This window comes from Toxorhynchites rutilus, chromosome 2, assembly GCF_029784135.1.
Source record: "Toxorhynchites rutilus septentrionalis strain SRP chromosome 2, ASM2978413v1, whole genome shotgun sequence".
NCBI lineage: Eukaryota > Metazoa > Arthropoda > Insecta > Diptera > Culicidae > Toxorhynchites > Toxorhynchites rutilus.
Window position 1 is genome coordinate 610,325 of NC_073745.1, and position 17,572 is coordinate 627,896.

The following is a 17,572-nucleotide window of genomic DNA, read 5'->3' on the forward strand; positions in this document are numbered from 1 at the left end:
AGTTTCATTTGTCCCTCGTCTTTTCAACTGTTATATTCGCGTTGACGGCATTGAACTTTGTTTACCAGTTTAGGGGGCGCCAAAAATAATAATTGGCTCTCAGGCAGAATGAACACGTTTTTAAAATTCAAATTATTAAAGAAAATTAACTTCTGTGTATCAAATGAGTATTCTATTTCAATGAAAAACACTTTGTTTGCAGGCGGTGCAAAAATCTCATAAGATTTTTTTTTTTTGAAGAAAACTTTCTATTGTAATGTAAAGCCTCAGTAAAAATGTCGGAAATGTTGTACTCGCCGAGTCTGTTGTAAATAATAGTCTGGAATACGTGTTTCAAGTAATTAATAATATAAGCACATATGCTTATATTATGTATTTTCATGTGTATTCTTTTTCATATATAGAGGGACTAGTTGGTCACACAAATTGATCGTTTGAGAGCAACGCATATCAAATTTCAAATATTTTATATTTCATCTTTCAAAGGTTCGCCTGAAAATAAAAGAAGGTGGAGTGTTTTTAGAAATTAATTTACAAGAAGTATTTTATTGACGAATCTTAATCACCATGTCATTATACAGGGGAACTTCGATATAACGTACATTTTACCTCGATACAACGTACAAATTTTAAAAGTCTAAAGGAATAATTTCTGGAATATTTTTTTAGGAATATCTATATTTTGACACTAAATGTTTTTTTGTACCTTTGACCAATCCAACTGTTTTGTGATTCCGGATTCTTAATCAACAATACGAAGGGAAACATCATGAGAAAGGTTGGCTTCGTCTTCTAGTTTAATTTATGTTGATTTATGTGTTGAATAAAACACACTAATGTATTGTAAGTGTGTTTGAATATTTTAACGATCTTTAAAATAAATCGAATGTGACCGATAAAAAAACGAATTAAATGATTTGAACGAAAGGTTATATGATGTTTCTTGGTGTATTTCATTAACGTAACTGACATGTTTGATCTCTTAAAAGTTAAACGTCAACTGAAAAAAAGTAATATAAGTTTGTCGTAAAGTAGAAAAAATGAAATATAGAAAATCAATATTTATTGCTGTCTCCTTGTTAGAAAATACGTGCATGTGATTTTCAACATGGCTTGGTTTATAACAGCTTGGTCTCGTTCATAAATTGGAAAACAGCGATACGCCAGCTAACTTTAATGGAGCTGATTAATCGGCCTGTTTGGAATCGCGTTATTTTATCGTTGTCATTCAATCGAGGAGTATTCACATCGGTAATCTAAGTTTGAAACACAGCCATATTGCTTTCTTTATTCATGGATGTTTTTATTACTCTTCACCGATTTGTATAACTCAATATTCATTTATGCATATCGGATTTTACAATTCGATCGAAATCGACTTTTACAGTTTTAAATTCGTTCGCCTTGTCGCGAAACAATAGTCAAAATAAGTCATCCGTATTTGTGGTTCAATTTACTCTCTATCTGATCGGCATAATTCCGGAAATAATTCTAAATTGTTGAAATTTGAATGAAAATTATTATTCGATTTCGTTTGGATGCTAAATTTGTTTTGAATGTGTTTGAATGCTAAATTTTGCGTGTTTATTCCACCCGAAAAACCATTACTATTTTTGCTTCATAGAAATGGAACATGGAGACCAATGTTGTTTACGTCGAATTGCGTGGCAAGGTTGTCACATTTGCTCAACTCGATTGGACTTGATCTTGAACAGAATGCAAAATTGCGCTTTTTCCAATCAACAGAATACAACCAACAATATGTGGGGATGAATACGATCGAACTTCATTTTGTGTTTGAACACACGCGCAATGTCATGACAATGCATTGCGCTTTGGCCTGGCTATAACTAAAGCTGTGTCGGCGTTGCTCATGATAGTGTCTCGCAAGTGAATGTATTATTCCTCGCACCGCTTTTGTTGATTGTGCAGTAAGAATTGCAGTCGTTCAATCTCTACCTTCGCGTATATGTCGACCATAAATTGTTGGCACAGCTTACGATATCTTGAATTGGCGTTTCTTGACCATGTCAAATCACCATATGATAAACATAAAAATCCATCGAGCCCTCTGTTTGTTTCGTCGCATGTTCATAAATATTAAATCAAAATGAGAAATGTTGTTCATAATGAATTAAGTATCTGTGACGGGGTCTCGTTGGTCTAATGTTTATGCAAGAGATTTTTCGTTAAAGAAACCCTTCTGATTTGCACTGTAGTCACGCGTATTCCTAAGCTTGCCACTCCAAAATACATTCAAGGCGTATTGATCGTCATAGAAATCTCAACTATTTACTAATAAAAATGACGCAAGTAGTACTACGTTGAGAAGGCAAACCTTGGGAACGTTAGTGCCATTGAAGAAGAACATAGCGAGGGTCGTATGAACGGTCGTATGAACGCAATTCCAGATTATTGTTTTTTCTTCGCATTAAATTTCTCGTGTCACCGTGCTATCATGATTCCAGCAGCGCTTGTGCTTTGGATCTACACACGTGCTCTCCAGCTGATGTTTTATCAGGGTTGATGGCAATAGCGTGATTGCCATTTTGTAATCCGAGCAAATGTGATTTGAAGAATTTCGATAACTCATTGTGCTCATTCAAAAAGGCTTCCAGCTCGTCGGAGATGCTCCCTGCTTTAGATGAATTGATGTTACTTGTGTATTTGTGGATGTTGCGGGCGTTACGCCATCAGTCATTGAACAACTTAAATGAATTCGTTCTGTTGAAAAAACGAACAACGGTTGAATTATTAGAATATTTTTGACACAAAAATAATAAAATCGCAATTGAAAATAGGGAATTGGGGTCAAAATTTAAGGTTATATGTATGGTATGAAGTCAAATTTTTGAAAAAAAAAATATCCAGATCTTTTTTTCTGCATAGAGCCACCCTATTCGGTATTAAATGTATGGTTATCGGTATCCTACCGGTATCATATATAGTTTACAACCTATTCTCATACCTACCAAGTATTTTGAGTATAATTTCATCAAAATCGGTCGAGCCGTTTCGGAGGAGTTTGGTAACAAACACCGTGACACGAGATTTTTATATATATAGATATATACCTTGAATAGAAATATAATTTATTTACTCATTTATCTTTTTATTTATTTATTATTATTCTATACTGTTCACATCGAACAGGTGACAGATTTATTATTATGGCTGAGGGCGGGAAGGATCTCCCATTCACGTCATTGAATATTTCTGATGCTGACCCACCTGCTGAAGAGCAGATGGATGAAGCAGACGTTCAGGAGGAAAAATCTGTGTATTAAGTAAAAAATTCTGAAGATGAAGAAATTTATGAAAAACATGATTTTCATCTAAAGGAATACCCTGAGGGCATCAAAGGTCCGTTCATTGTATACTTTAGACGAAAATTCAACCCTCTTAATGTCATTCACATCTCAAAAGAACTAACGCAGAATTTTTCCGATGTTACCGAAATTACTCGGATGGGGCCAGACAATTTACGAGTTGTCGTCTCCAGCAGGACCCAAGCGAATACAATAACGCGTTGTGATCTCTTTGCGGTTGAGTATCGCGTATACGTACCCTGTTCTTCTTCTTCTTGAATGACATTGACGTTCACAATGGAACTTTTGTCTTCTCAACATAAGTATTACTTGCGTCATTTTTATTAGCACTACTTAGTTGAGATTTCTATGCCGAATGATACGTCTTGAATGTATTCTGGAGTGGCAAGTTCTAGAATACGCGTAACCACAGTGCAAGTCGGAAGAAATTTCTTTGACGAAAAATCTCCCGGCCAAAACGGGAATCGAACCCGAACCCCCGGCATGATAATGTGGGACGCTAACCACTCGGCCACGGGAGCACACAATACGTACCCTGTTGCAACGTTGAAATAGAAGATGTAATAAACGAAAAGGGTTTGACTCGAAAAGAGATACTCGATGGTGTCGGTCGCTTCAAGAATTTATCACTTAAAAGTGTGAAGCGTTCCTTAAAGGAAAGTTCCAAGTGGACTTATGCAGAAATGCTTAAGAGTTCCGTTCCAACGACTCAGGACAATCCCTACTCCATTCTGCAGAACGACGAGCCTGTTGCTGACGCTCTCAATGCAGGAAGTTCTGGTACATCGCAGGATGCCATCAGGAAAAGAAAAATTTGTATTGGATTTGCCCTTCAAGAGACCATAATACTCAAATCTGTTTATTGAACATATTTCTAGGACGATTCATGCGGTAAAAATACTCCGAAGGTGATGACTTCTGTTGTGTCCGAGCACAGAAGATTATTGGGCGGTCTACGAGTCATCAAATATCATACGCAATAGTGCCAGAGAAAATCCATGGATTTGAGCTTTTGTGATGTATGAAATGCAAGAGCTGTAGCCCAAATCTTCTGAGCGATGTGATTTTTACACTACGCAATTTGGAAGTGAATTCCAATTTGCAATGTTTCGGTGTTTAGATATGCCTTCCTGCAGTGGTTCATAGTAGAGGTGTGCAAATCAGCTCATCATGATGAACAGCTCTGATCATATCAGCTCATCTAAATGAGCTGTTCTTTATGAACAGCTCTTCAGCTCAGTTGTTCATAAACACTGGGTTTAGCACATATGCTTTCTATATTTATTCATCGCTTGCGCAATGAAACACGGCATACATTCATGTATAAGATTCGTCAATGTATAAGATTCGTCAATAAAATACTTCTTGTAAATTAATTTCTAAAAACACTCCACCTTCTTTTATTTTCAGGCGAACCTTTGAAAGATGAAATATTGGATGATGATGAATCATTAGCTTCCAATGATTACGACGACGATGACGAACTCACCTCCGGAAGCTTCTGCTCTGGTGAGTGCTTTAAACGAATTGTATATCTACAAGAATGCAACATATTCACAGCAAACCATCCGGTGTTTACTTTAACGGTAGCGCAATATTAGGAAGTATTGCAAGATATCTATTCCTCCAGAGGATAGTTTTTTGGTGGTGCACGCTTCGAAGGGACGCTCATCCTTCAGACGAAGAAGGGACATTGATGAATAATTAAGCATGATGTCTTTCTTTTGTGAGGTTTGCGTTAAGATACATAATGCTTGACATGATTTACGAACGTCCGTTGAGTGAGTGAGCAATGCAAATTTTATCTCTTACATTGTGTTTTTGAATAATTACGATGCAGCTTCCTGGTGTCTGAAGGAATAGTTTACCTTTTTCGTCCCAAGAACAATACTTCGAGATCTCCCGGGGCCGGTCAAAGAAAGTAGAGATACGACTGAAGAATGTTTGGGGCTTTTTTGAAGAATAGGTGTAGTGTCTTACGGTGGTGGGCGATTCACTTGATTTATGTAACGTTACTTGTTTAGACGGCATCCGTTGCTCTTATCGCATCACCATTCCCCTGAGGAGCAGCTTTACACGTTCCCTCTAATGTGTTTGTAACCCTCATCGCATTTACTGTCGTCTGTTTTATTTATATAATTGCTCCCTCTGTCTGAGGATGCCTAATTTCGACATTCGCACTGCCTTAGACGTAATTGCTCTGCAATACTTTTGTTCCACACAGATAAATAGGAAAAGCGATTTTTACATCAAATATTTAAGCCACAGTCACCCATAGGCAAATGAGATTGGAAAAACGAAGGATAAATAATACAGAAGTGATTTCAAATGAATACACGAAACTCGCCCGGCATCCCAGGTGAAATGACAAAAACTTCGAACCCTTTTCACCGTCTCCCGCTGCATATCGAATAGCTTCTTTTATTGCTATGAGTGTGTATCGGATAGTATGCGCCAAAAGTCCCAAATTCAATGAAGTTATGTATAATTTAAAAATCGGCATTAAGATGACAATAAACACCAAAAACAATCACAGATCCAAAGATTTTCCCCTTCCTTATGTTCCGGCATTTCTCGCTCTACTCGTTAGCAAATTCGTATGCTTCGACAATGTCTTTGCTGCTCCTATGTCGGAAGATGAGCACAGTGGGAACTTGTGAGATATCGTCCGATGAGAACTCACCTCGTTCATACTTACTCTTGGTCCTGTGGTGTGGCCAAAATTGTAATTCTATCCAACAGTGCCGTCGAAAATAAGGGTACAAAAATCTTGGTACACCACATCGCATGGGGAGAGCATGTCTTGCACACATTTAGGCGTAACAAGCAAGCGGTTTGATCCCACCGTTTAGAAATTCATTGGAGTGTAAAAGGGTTCGGTAGGAGCGACGAAGGAGAGGTGGTAACGTAGCTTCGGAAGATTGTGATCTGTTTGGTGTACCTTTGAAGAAAAAGTGGCTGTGGAGGAAATGGCAACGTAAATTATTTACAATGATTGTGATTTAACTTTCAGTGATCGGCTACGGAGTGTTGTGACTAAAAATCTAGTGCTATGCTTCTTTTAAAAAGTATAATTGAGATTGATGTCGGACTATTGGTTCACTTGCATATCGTCACTTTTAAACCGTAGACTGACTGGGTATTTGTTTGGCCCGGCCTCAAAAAGGACATTATCGAAACTGTCGAATGAACTGAGATGAACATCTCTATTTTTAATGTGGATACGATTTTATTTCTTCCTCTTGCCGTTCGTTGTCTTGTTTGGCTCAACGACTCATTCTCGGCATGCCAGTGCCAAGTTTTGGCCCGGTTTTGTATCGGTGTACTGGGTGTCTTTGAAACGGCCACGACACTCCTGGGTGCCTTTTCACCTGAAGCATGGGAGTGATTTCAATATTACTTAACTACATTCGTAACCCCTAGAAGATAATTTATTTCTGCAAATGTTTATGTATCTCTACACACATTTTATTTCGTACCGCCAACGACTGGTGAGTGAGAGCACCGGGTAGGATGAATTTATGTATGTGCTCCACAGAGAGAGTGTCTCTATTGCTACTGCTGCTGCTGCTGCCGCTTTCGTGTACACTGTCCGTGTCCCTGTGCCTTTGGGGGGTGATGCGTACCGCTCCGATGTATAATAACAATAACCATACACCCTCGCTCTGCCAACTTTAGGAGCATCTGCGTTCGAGTACGTGTAGGCCGGCAAATCTGCTTCCAAAAACAACGTGAATCAGGAACCGTTTATTGCTTTCACCATGTCACCCTACCCGATTTATTTTTTTTTCTTTGCGCATTTTTCTCATTATCACGTGGAATTCTCCTGTTGGCAGAATATTTCCCTCCATACCGGCCTGACGCTACCGCTACGAAATTGGTATTGGAATGCGGTACAGGTGAGAAAGGATAACGAAAAATCGGGTTTAATTGCCTTTTTGAGAATACCGCGGTAGCAAGCAACGTGACTTTTACAATTAGCAAGAGTTTATTAATGGCTCTTGTTGATGTAGCCGGAGGTTGTGTGTGCGGAATGTTGTTGTTTCTAGCAGCGTGTGTTACAAATTGGTCAAAAGTAGTGGGATGTGTTAGTTTCATAACAACTGTGATTGATAGTAGAACTGATTTGTTAAAGTAGTTAACGTTCTTTCGATTCGCGTGGGATCATTCGTTTTACTTTCACCAAGTTCATGTCTTATTTTATCAATCCATTGAGTACGGGCCGATTCTCTTTTGTTTCTGTGATCCGAATTCTTCATGAGAACTGTTTCAGTGATGTCACTTGATTTTTTTATATTCTTGTAATAACATCATTTGTCCTCGAAACTCGGCTTCAGATCGACACAACGGAATTGAGTGAAATTTTCTGTTCTTAATATTAATTTGCAGATTTTTTTTTCTACACACGTGATTGCATTGAACTTTGTAAACCTTTTTGATGAAAATGTGTTTCAAACTAACTATAAGCGGATTATATCTGTGATATAACCGCAATCTGGACGTAGGACTAACGTTGGCTTAGCAATCAACAAATAACAAGCATATAGCTCATAGACATTTCATCTTTCGAATACAGTAATTATCATATCTCTTCGTTTAGCCGGAAAATAATTACACAATAATTACGTTACACTCACTATGAGAGATATGATGTTGTTTTTCAGCAGGAGAGACTTCATCAGACACTGGGAAAATGATAGCATCTGCGGTCTGTATGGATGAAAATTATAACGTATGGAGGGTGAATGAATAGATTCTCCATTGCACTTTTCGATTCAAACGGAATACAGAGCTAAATGTGTCAATGTGAATTTCGATGGGACGATCTCTCGTGAAAACGTATGGGAAATCACTTGTTCGCATATTCCTTGAACATTCCATTTTTTCTCACCTTATAACACTTCTTGGGCAAAGAACATAAAAAAACAGATAGCTCAAATCAGACGACTCGTTTTCGATGCGCGAAAAAACTAAATGTTTGCGAAATGGCGATTGCTTTTAATATTAAGCTGTCAAAAAAGTCCTGCGGTATTTTGTTTGAATTTTCATTTGTTCATAAAATTAGTTACAATCATCTGTTTTAAGTCAAATATGCGCCGTTTTGTTCGATGACTTGTTCCCAACGAGATGCCAACTTCATAATACCCCTGTTATAGAAGCTCGCTTTCTTATTGGCAAAAAACTCGGATAGCCAATTTTCACAGGCCTCTTTTGTGGCTAACTTCTGACTACCTAGCTCGTTCGCCATGGACAAAAACAGGTGGTAGTCACTTGGTGCGAGGTCGGGACTATACGGCGGATGCAAAAGAACCTCCCATCCGAGCTCCTGGAGCTTCTGGCGCGTCACCAAAGAAGTGTGTGGCCTGGCGTTGTCCTGATGGAAGACAATGCGGCCTCTGTTTATCAAAGATGGCCTCTTCTTCATGAGTGCTACCTTCAAGCGGTTCAGTTGTTGGCAGTACAGGTCCGAATTGAGCGTTTGGCCATAGGGAAGCAGCTCATAATAGATTATTCCTTGACAATCCCACCAAACACACAGCAAAACCTTCCTGGCCGTTAATGAGGGCTTGGCCACCGTCTGAGCCGCTTCAGCGGGCTTCGACCACGACCGTTTGCGCTTCACGTTGTCGTAAGTGACCCACTTTTCATCGCCAGTCACCATCCGCTTCAGAAACGGGTCGATTTTGTTGCGATTCAGCAGCGATTCACATGCGTCGATACGGTCAAAGATGTTTTTTTTGCGTCAACGTTTGTGGCACCCATACATCGAACTTCTTTGTGAATCCAAGCTTCTTCAAATGGTTAATAACGGTTTGATGACTTATCCCCAGCTCTTGGCCGATGCTACGGCTGCTACTATGCCAGTCTTTCTCGGCTAAATCAGCGATTTTGTCGCAATTTTCGACGACAGGCCTTCCGGAGCGTGGCGCATCTTCGACGACCTCTACACCAGAACGAAAACGTTGAAACCATCGTTGTGCGGTAGAAATGGAAACTGTATCGGGTCCATAACCTGCACAAATTTTATTGGCAGCTTGAGATGCATTTTTGCCTTTGTCATAGTATTACTGTAAAATATGTCGGATTTTCTCTTTATTTTGCTCCATATTTGCGACACTATAACTCACGAACGACTTAACCAAACAAAACACTGTCAAGGACTATATTATAGCGCGCAAAAATACCTTTCCAACAAGCTATAGTATGACTCGATACAATGAATACAACTAGAACTACGCGCTTACAACGACACCTCGCGGAAATACCGCAGGACTTTTTTGACAGCCTAATATATGAATATTTAAAAATAATTCTGACTTTGAAGCTGTTTCCAGCAAACTGCTACCAGATAGTGTTACACTTTCACTTATACTAGACGTTTTGCGAATTTAAATTGGACTAACAACGCCTACTACGCAGAGATTAACCAGTCCAACAGGCTGAAAGGTATATGAAAAACGTCTACTATAATTTTACGATTCGATTTCCTTTACTTTTTCAGTTTTCACCGCTGTATAAACGTTCCTTGGGCGGAAGCGAACAATAGCAAATAGACAGCTAAAATCGGACCATCCGTTATCGCCAGAAAATCCAATCCGTTGTGACAGGAAAATGTAACATTTTTGCTGCTGCTGATATCTTTTGTATGGTTCTTATTTTATTTCTCTTTTTGGTTCCTTTGGTAGACGGTGTAAACTACTTTACCGTTTGAAATATACTCATTGATGCTCGCACTTTTTTCAGTAGCTGTATTTTTATTGTATTACATTTTGCTTACAACATACAATTTTCTTCTTAGTGACTTAGATCATTACAAAGTTGCAATAATGTTTGGCGAGTGCTCCTCATCACTAAACCGTCGCTTTTATATATTTCTGGCTGACTAATGAATCACTAAGGGGTGGGGCTTGCGATACAGCTTTCGCAACTACCTCATATATGTAGTAGCAGATGCCAAATTATCTCTTCCACTGGATTAGAACAATTCTTTATATTTTTTATTTCAATGAGCAACATTCGTAGTCTGATATATCAGCTCCCGGCTTGGTCACAAAGTACAATGTAGAATCTTAGACACACCCTAGTGCATAAGGGAGGCACCAATTACACCTGCCCTTCATTCTTTCATTTCTCTAAATTTTTATGTTTTTTTCTTGACGACTGCGCCAACCAGGATACTTACAAGAAGAAAGTTTTCTATGTGTGCGCTATTCAGACGCGTTGACAAAGTTACACTCTGAACACCTTTTGGGTTAAGGTGAAACTTACAAGAATCGGAATCCTTGAGGTCAAGCACTGACCTATGGTTTATACTGAAGCATCCATGTGAAAACGCTATTCTAAGCAGGTTTTTTATCAATTAAAAACAGATCTTTTTTACAAAGTTATAATGTGATAGAGTGCAGTGGATATCCGTGAAATGATGCCGGAAAAGATGAATAAAAGTGATATTTTTGTGTGTCATTTTCACTCTCTCTCCTTCATAGATTTACGTTATTTTCGCGATGATATGATGATAATTTCAAGGCTCACAGTATCAGTGTATATGATTTGAGAAAAATAGTTTACAGTTAAGCAACATTCCACTGAAAATACTGCTATTCTAATGACTAAGAATACGACTGTTCTCTGGACCCTTTTGCTCCTTAAATGATGGAAGTAAGTCACAATACAATTGTCATCTATAAAAAACAATCAACTACAAGATTTCATGAGCAATATGGCTCATAAAATCAGGAAAATGTGAGTTATGTCAACATTATTTTGTTTTGTTGTAGATTGATCGATCTTACCGTTTTTCTAAATGGTTACCTTTCGCAAGTGTTTGTATTTTTGTAGGTGCCCCCATTTTTTTTCTTCTGGAGTGACTTTGATATTTATTCTATCAATCATTAAAAAGCAATAAAGGCTGAATTTTATAACTGATTATTTTGATCACTAATTATACACCTCAACTCCGACTATTCGGTATCTTCTAGAGAATTTTCGGTGCAGGTTTTTGTTATTCAATTATTTTTTTTTTGTTTTGTTCTCATTTATAGCGCCCGTACCCATCGATATTTTTTGGGCTACTTTGATTTTTTCTAAATCATTGTACAACCATACGACTTTCATGTTGAGCGAACGTTATCCAACCAGCCGGAATCTCTAGAGAATGGAAATTTATAGACACATTTTTGAATACAAGAATACACTGGTGTCGTTGAATAATCTTTCGTGTTGCAAAAATTTGTGTGTATCATTGTATGTTGTATCATTGTGGTGAGTATCGTTGTCAACTGTCAACAACCAAAATCAAAAAACAAACGAAAAATCATACAGATCCGGTTCGATTATCGCACAGTTTATTAACAGCCTTCATTATTAGCAATGAAATAATCGGGTCGTGGAGAGTTGTATATAAAGTTAACGATTCAAAACAAAAACAGTTCTGGTAAAGATTTCATTCGTATAAGGTTGTCAAAAAAAAGTTCACCGAAAGACTTATGCCCGCTACCAATGCGATATTTGATATTTTTCCAAGATATGGTGATCCCATCCGTTGTCGTTTAATTCATAAAAGCCTCAATAAAGAACATCACAAAACAAACACATCACAAGTTCGTAAATGACCCGAATGAAGGATGCGATCTTGGCCCCGCTTTGTCGCCCTGCTGTGCCTTCTTGAAAGTGCCGCGTCTGAGGTGCCACATTGGGACATAAACAGAGAAAAAAAAACACACAACCGAAAGATTGCAATCGTGGTGAACCTTGAATGGCTTATCCAATGAAATGAAATTTGAACGCAATTATTGTGGGGCTCTCTCCTACGATGTTTGGTTCGCTTGAACAGGGAGAAAAAAGGAGCATCCTCTTCATTACTTGTATTATTTCGTTTGGTTTTGTTCTTATGGTTTTTTTTCTCCATCACTATTATGCGATTTTATTGTGTGTGGTGCTTGACGAGAGAACAACAGACCGCCTTGTTTTGAAATGATTTTTATCGGTTTGGAACGTAAAGTAGAATCTATAGATTTCGTTCGTCATAGAGGATACAGAAAAAAAAATGTATGAAGGCTTATTGCGGGAGATTGTAACGTGATAGTTCAACTACGCGGATTGTGGAATTTCGGCAAAGAATTTGCCCCAGCTATTATTTCATCACACAGGAAGGATTCAGAAGGATTTAGAGTGAATAGAATCGGTGATAGGCCCCGTAGAATAAGTATCACACGTTCCAAATGCCGAACGAGGAATATTTGTCCGAAAACTAAATTAATTATCGAAATTTTCCGAATATTTCGGATGCACACGTCGAAATCCCTTTTGTAGCATCTTGCCGGTGTCCACACGGGAAGCATCTTATTCAGAAACCTCAGTAATGTATGCAAACCATTATGCTTATATGCTTCCGAAAACTCCCCATACGTTGAGTACTCCATAAACTCGTCCTCTTTCACGCGTCGCTTCTCTCAGCCACACTTCTCGACAAGCAAACTTGGTTACATCAGGAAATTATTTCTCTCATGGGAGCAAACCCACTCCCATCAGCATCTCCTATAAGGCGCATTCTTGTTCCCATCCTCCCTGGCACGACACTACCGGTAGAGTCTAGTCCATTCCTCCCAATACTCCTATCCTCCAATACTGTCAACCTCGCTATAGTCTGCAGAGCGACATTTCCTTTCCAATTCCATGAAAGATACTATATCTAACAGTTATCATTTTTATTACCCAATTGATCACCGAGAATAATCTACCGAGAGACAAAAAACCTGAAGCCCTTGTAGCTAAACGAAAGAGTGATGGCTTTCCGTAGGTCCTGTTACGCAAACGGCCAGAAGTTGTCGAAGACTGGCGGGGTGAACATTGGATGAGTGTCCAATAAAAATAAATAAATTAGATGGTATGAAGTGAGGCGGAGTGGAACCCAAAACAAGATTTCCTAATCTCAGAACGAAAAATCCCGAATGTTTGGAGATGACTAAACCATTCAATATTTCAGGTCATACGGTTTGGAAATTTACAATGATAGAATGAATTTGGTATTTGACAAATTCCACATGACACATGTTCTTTGGATTGATTAACATGTTGTTCATGGTGCCGCACTTTTTACGACTCGGGACACTCAGCTAGCCTCCTTCATTCAAATCCACATCACACATCGCTCAAACTTCCCTTCTCTCTATTTGCGAAAAATGAACATCGACACTGTTTGTAAACAAGAGATTGAAAATGGCAACAATCGGAGATTCACTCACCACCGCCACTTGGTGAGCAAACAGCGCGAAGAAGCCAAAGTATCATATTTCAACATTGAGCGAACCACGTGTGCGATACGGTGAGAGTGAGTCATGGGAGAGTTTGTACAGTCAATGCGTTGAGAATCTGAGCTGAGAGCCGATTGTGAACAGGAGCAGGGTGACGTGAACTGCTGGGGGTGATATTGTGGGTGGAAAAGTGTGCCAACAGAACACACGAGTCGAGTCGAGACTAACGTGTTGTGATGTGGCCAAGTGTGAGGGGCGAAAAGTGTGTGCTCGTATTTATATACGTTATATATATTTCTGTATTTGAAATTTCAGCTTGGTCTCGGGGGAGTAATTGAATTGTTCCTCTGTGTCCCATCAGGCTCCAAAGTACCCCAAAAGGATACATAGAAATTGAAATGACTTTTCTCTCTCGCACTCTGGCGGTCGGTTGGTCGGTTAGAGTTGGTGTTCCTTCTGGCTTTGGCTCGTACGGGACCGACCAGAAAGTGTTCGCCTGCCAGCCTTCCACTGCCACTGAATTTACCTTTCCTGTTTTCATCGTCCATCTCAATACACACATACCTGCACCGAATTTTCCGATTTTCATAGGCCTAGTCTGGCGGAACGCCGGCAACAGCATCCTTGTGATTGCTCCGTATACACAGAACACATTTTGAGAGAAAGCTCAGATATAATATTTCCGAAAAAGCAGAGCCAACGAGAGTAATATATTTATGAACATATTCCCACTAGAAACATTTTCCGGGCAAGGCGCAAAAATTATAGGAAAGTTTTATTAACAAGCTTTGAAACGAGTGAGATTGACTTCTGAGGCCAGGAGCAACATTTTACACATGATTTTTTCCCTCTTTGTGTATCATTCTTCTTGCCACTGTACCAAACTCGCTGCCCGGAAATTCTCGTGGGATCGGTAGGGTTGAAGGCAGAGAATCGATGCTGTTACTGTGATTTCGTTAGAGGCTGGACAGACGGTGCGTATCTCGCGCTGATGAGTAAGGGATAACCTCAACAAGTTGAATGAGGATACAAAAAAAAACTCTACTCAAGCCCCAACCTTTGTTTGCGTATAAATTCTGTATGCACGATAAGTACCGCTCACGGTAATTTAACGCTGATTAAAACTATTCATTTTTCAGTGTCGGCTTCCTTGCATGTTTGATCAGTTTTGCCAGTGGGTGGGGCCTGGCGGACACTTTGATGTTTTAGCTTCCGTATTGTTAAATCTCGTTTGTGGATTTACCGATCTTCCTACTTCGAGGAAGCTTCTCGTAAAACACGAAAAAGGCGGTTGGGAAAGTTTATTCGCACCACGGTTATGATTTTTGAGCTGGAATGATATATTTATGTGTTTATTATTTCAAACAAAAGAAGTCGAGTCGAGATCCACAACTTAAAGAAAGTTTTATCGCTGTCAATGGTGGCGGCGGGAAATGTAGGAAATAGTATTTACCAGTATTGTCCTGTTATAGCGATGCACGTTCATTTTTTTAATGACGATCATATTGTGTCGATGTAGGATCTCCAGACGAAAAATACTTGTCGATGAATTGGAAAGAGCAAGCAACATACAACTCATGAAAGTGGTCATTTGAATAAAAATTGTTTGACAAAATTTAAAAAAATGATTTTATACGACGTAAAACCAGATTCATCAAGTACCGGCGTAAAACAAAGCTATAAACTTGTCCCCATCCCAAAGGTGTTTTAAAGAGGTAACGCGTGTGGTCGTTGAACTGCATAAAAAGCAGGGAGGAAACAATTACTTGCTTCTTTCCCAATTGGGCACGCGTTTGGTGGTTGAGTCGATCGATCAAAGCGGGAGCATATAGTCGATCACAGACGAAGCGACAGGTGAAGAAATGCTACATTCGATGGGCCCACTGGGAAGAGTAAACCACATGCGCGATAGACAGCTGGGCCGTAATCCAGATTGTGGTTTAGTATTGATTGATTTGCCCACGATGACTCCCGTGCCCGAGTGGTTAAAGGAGACAGTGGGTCTGATTCTCGAATACACTTCACGGAATAAGCATTTGAGAATGAGCATTTTTCAAATAAAAATTATCAATGAAAATTAACTTCTCCGTTTCAAATTAGTGTTCAATGTGAATGGAAAACTTTGTTTTCTTCATGTGATAAAATAATCTCATACAAAAATTTTATCTCAAGATAATTGCAAGGGGTGTAAGTGACTTGATCGATTTCTCTTCATCAACTTTTCATTTAGTTAATAACTTAACTGCAAAAACGTTCCAATTTAAGTTTGCTATAGAATCCGATAGATGAGGTTCTGACTTATCTTCTACATTGTTCAATACAGCTGGAATGTATTTGCAGATAAGTTATGACCAAAAGAGAGAGTCGATGTAGAGAAATCGATCAAATCAGTTACACCCCTTTCATTCTAAGCCCCTCATTTGATAAGTTTTAGTGGGAAAATAATCTCGAAATCAGATGTCGACACCGTACCGTTGTCATAGCGGATACACTTCATTTCGGTTCATTAGTGAAGTGTATTTGAGAATCAGGCGTTTATTGTGCTTATCGTGATTGAAGCTTTGCGTTCGATTCCCCGTCCAGAACTTGTAGGTTTTTTCCGCCGAAAATAACGACTTAGCGATGGTAAAAAAAACAATCCAAGCGTATTGTTGGGCACCAACATCTTGTTATCTTAACCTAGTTTTCATCAACAAATGTTCAGATTTTCGACAGTAGTTCCAGTAGCCATTACTAAAATATTCAGTTCTTTTTTCATAACAATAGTTAACGAAACAACATGTTTCTTTGCTTCGTGAAGAATGGGACGAAATCAGTGTTCATATATTTTTGAAAAAAACGGCGTGGCATAAATTTATCAATTACTTGATAAATTGTATGGCACTGGAATCATTGGTCCATTTATTCCAAAAAATAAAGCCTATCTCAACATAACAGTTATTTCGATACTAAATAATGAAAATGATTTTTTTACTTCTTCCTTTCTCTTATGCCAATTTCAAGTTCGAATGTGGGTATTCGCATACTGAAACATCGATTCTTCAAATTTGATTTCATTTCTACAAACTGGATTTCCCTGGACCGTCCTTCATAAAAAGTGGAATAAAAGGAGGAATATGATATTAGTCTTACAACTGATTACGCCTGCTGGCATACTGCATATTCTATCACATTGTTCTTTTCATTAGTTTCAGTGAATACGGTTCGAACTCCAACGAAATTTTGTTCGGAATAAGTCATTTTCATTCGATATAGAAAACATTCATATATGAATGACGATTTGCTAATTTCTCTTCAGTGTGAAGAATGAAAAAAATGAATGCTGAATGAAACAAGACTGTACGAAGGTGAAATGATATTCTCTTTATTGGGCGTGAAGAGAGAGAGAGTAGTATTATATTCAGCCTGCATAAGTTTACATGAAATTGAAAGGCGACGATGTGTCAATTGAAGTGAAATTGTGAAGCCCTGATAACAGTTAATGGCTACCAAGATTATATTTTGCACCACAATTTGGCCATAATTTGAAGAAGCTGTGGTTCCAACCAAATGGTATAACATGCCACATCGCGCGTGCCTCAATTGATTCATTGAAAGAAATGACTATTATGCGATCTAATACCAGGCTATGGGAAGCCTCTCGTGTACGCCGATAGTCCGTATTCGCTATGTTATCATTGAATAAATATAACAATCAAAATTGAAAAAAATGCGATTTGCGGATCCCAAAAAGCGATAAAAAATTGGACTTCCCGAAAAGACTTTCTTTGAGTCAACCGAGATAAAATATGCCAGAAATAATATGAAAATATAAATAGCAAAGAATTATCTTTCGAACCAAATTCAGCAATAATCTAATTCATGACAATCAACACCATTTATCTGAGTTTTACATCAATTACAAGTTTTCTCTTCCTATCAAATTCACTATGTATTACGCACCAACAACCACGCTACATAACTGTAGTTTTTAAAAGAAAACTTGCTGTA

At 38.5% G+C, this 17,572-nt stretch overlaps 1 protein-coding gene across 1 annotated transcript in view; it reads left to right on the forward strand.

The window, feature by feature from the left end:
* The window catches only part of LOC129770778 (zinc finger protein 423 homolog), a 115,232-nt gene that overhangs the window by 38,735 nt on the left and 58,925 nt on the right, over positions 1 to 17,572 (forward strand). The window contains exon 3 of the mRNA XM_055773840.1: positions 4,740 to 4,838. Coding sequence (XP_055629815.1) covers positions 4,740 to 4,838 — 99 coding nt within the window. The remainder of the gene's footprint in view (positions 1 to 4,739; positions 4,839 to 17,572) is intronic.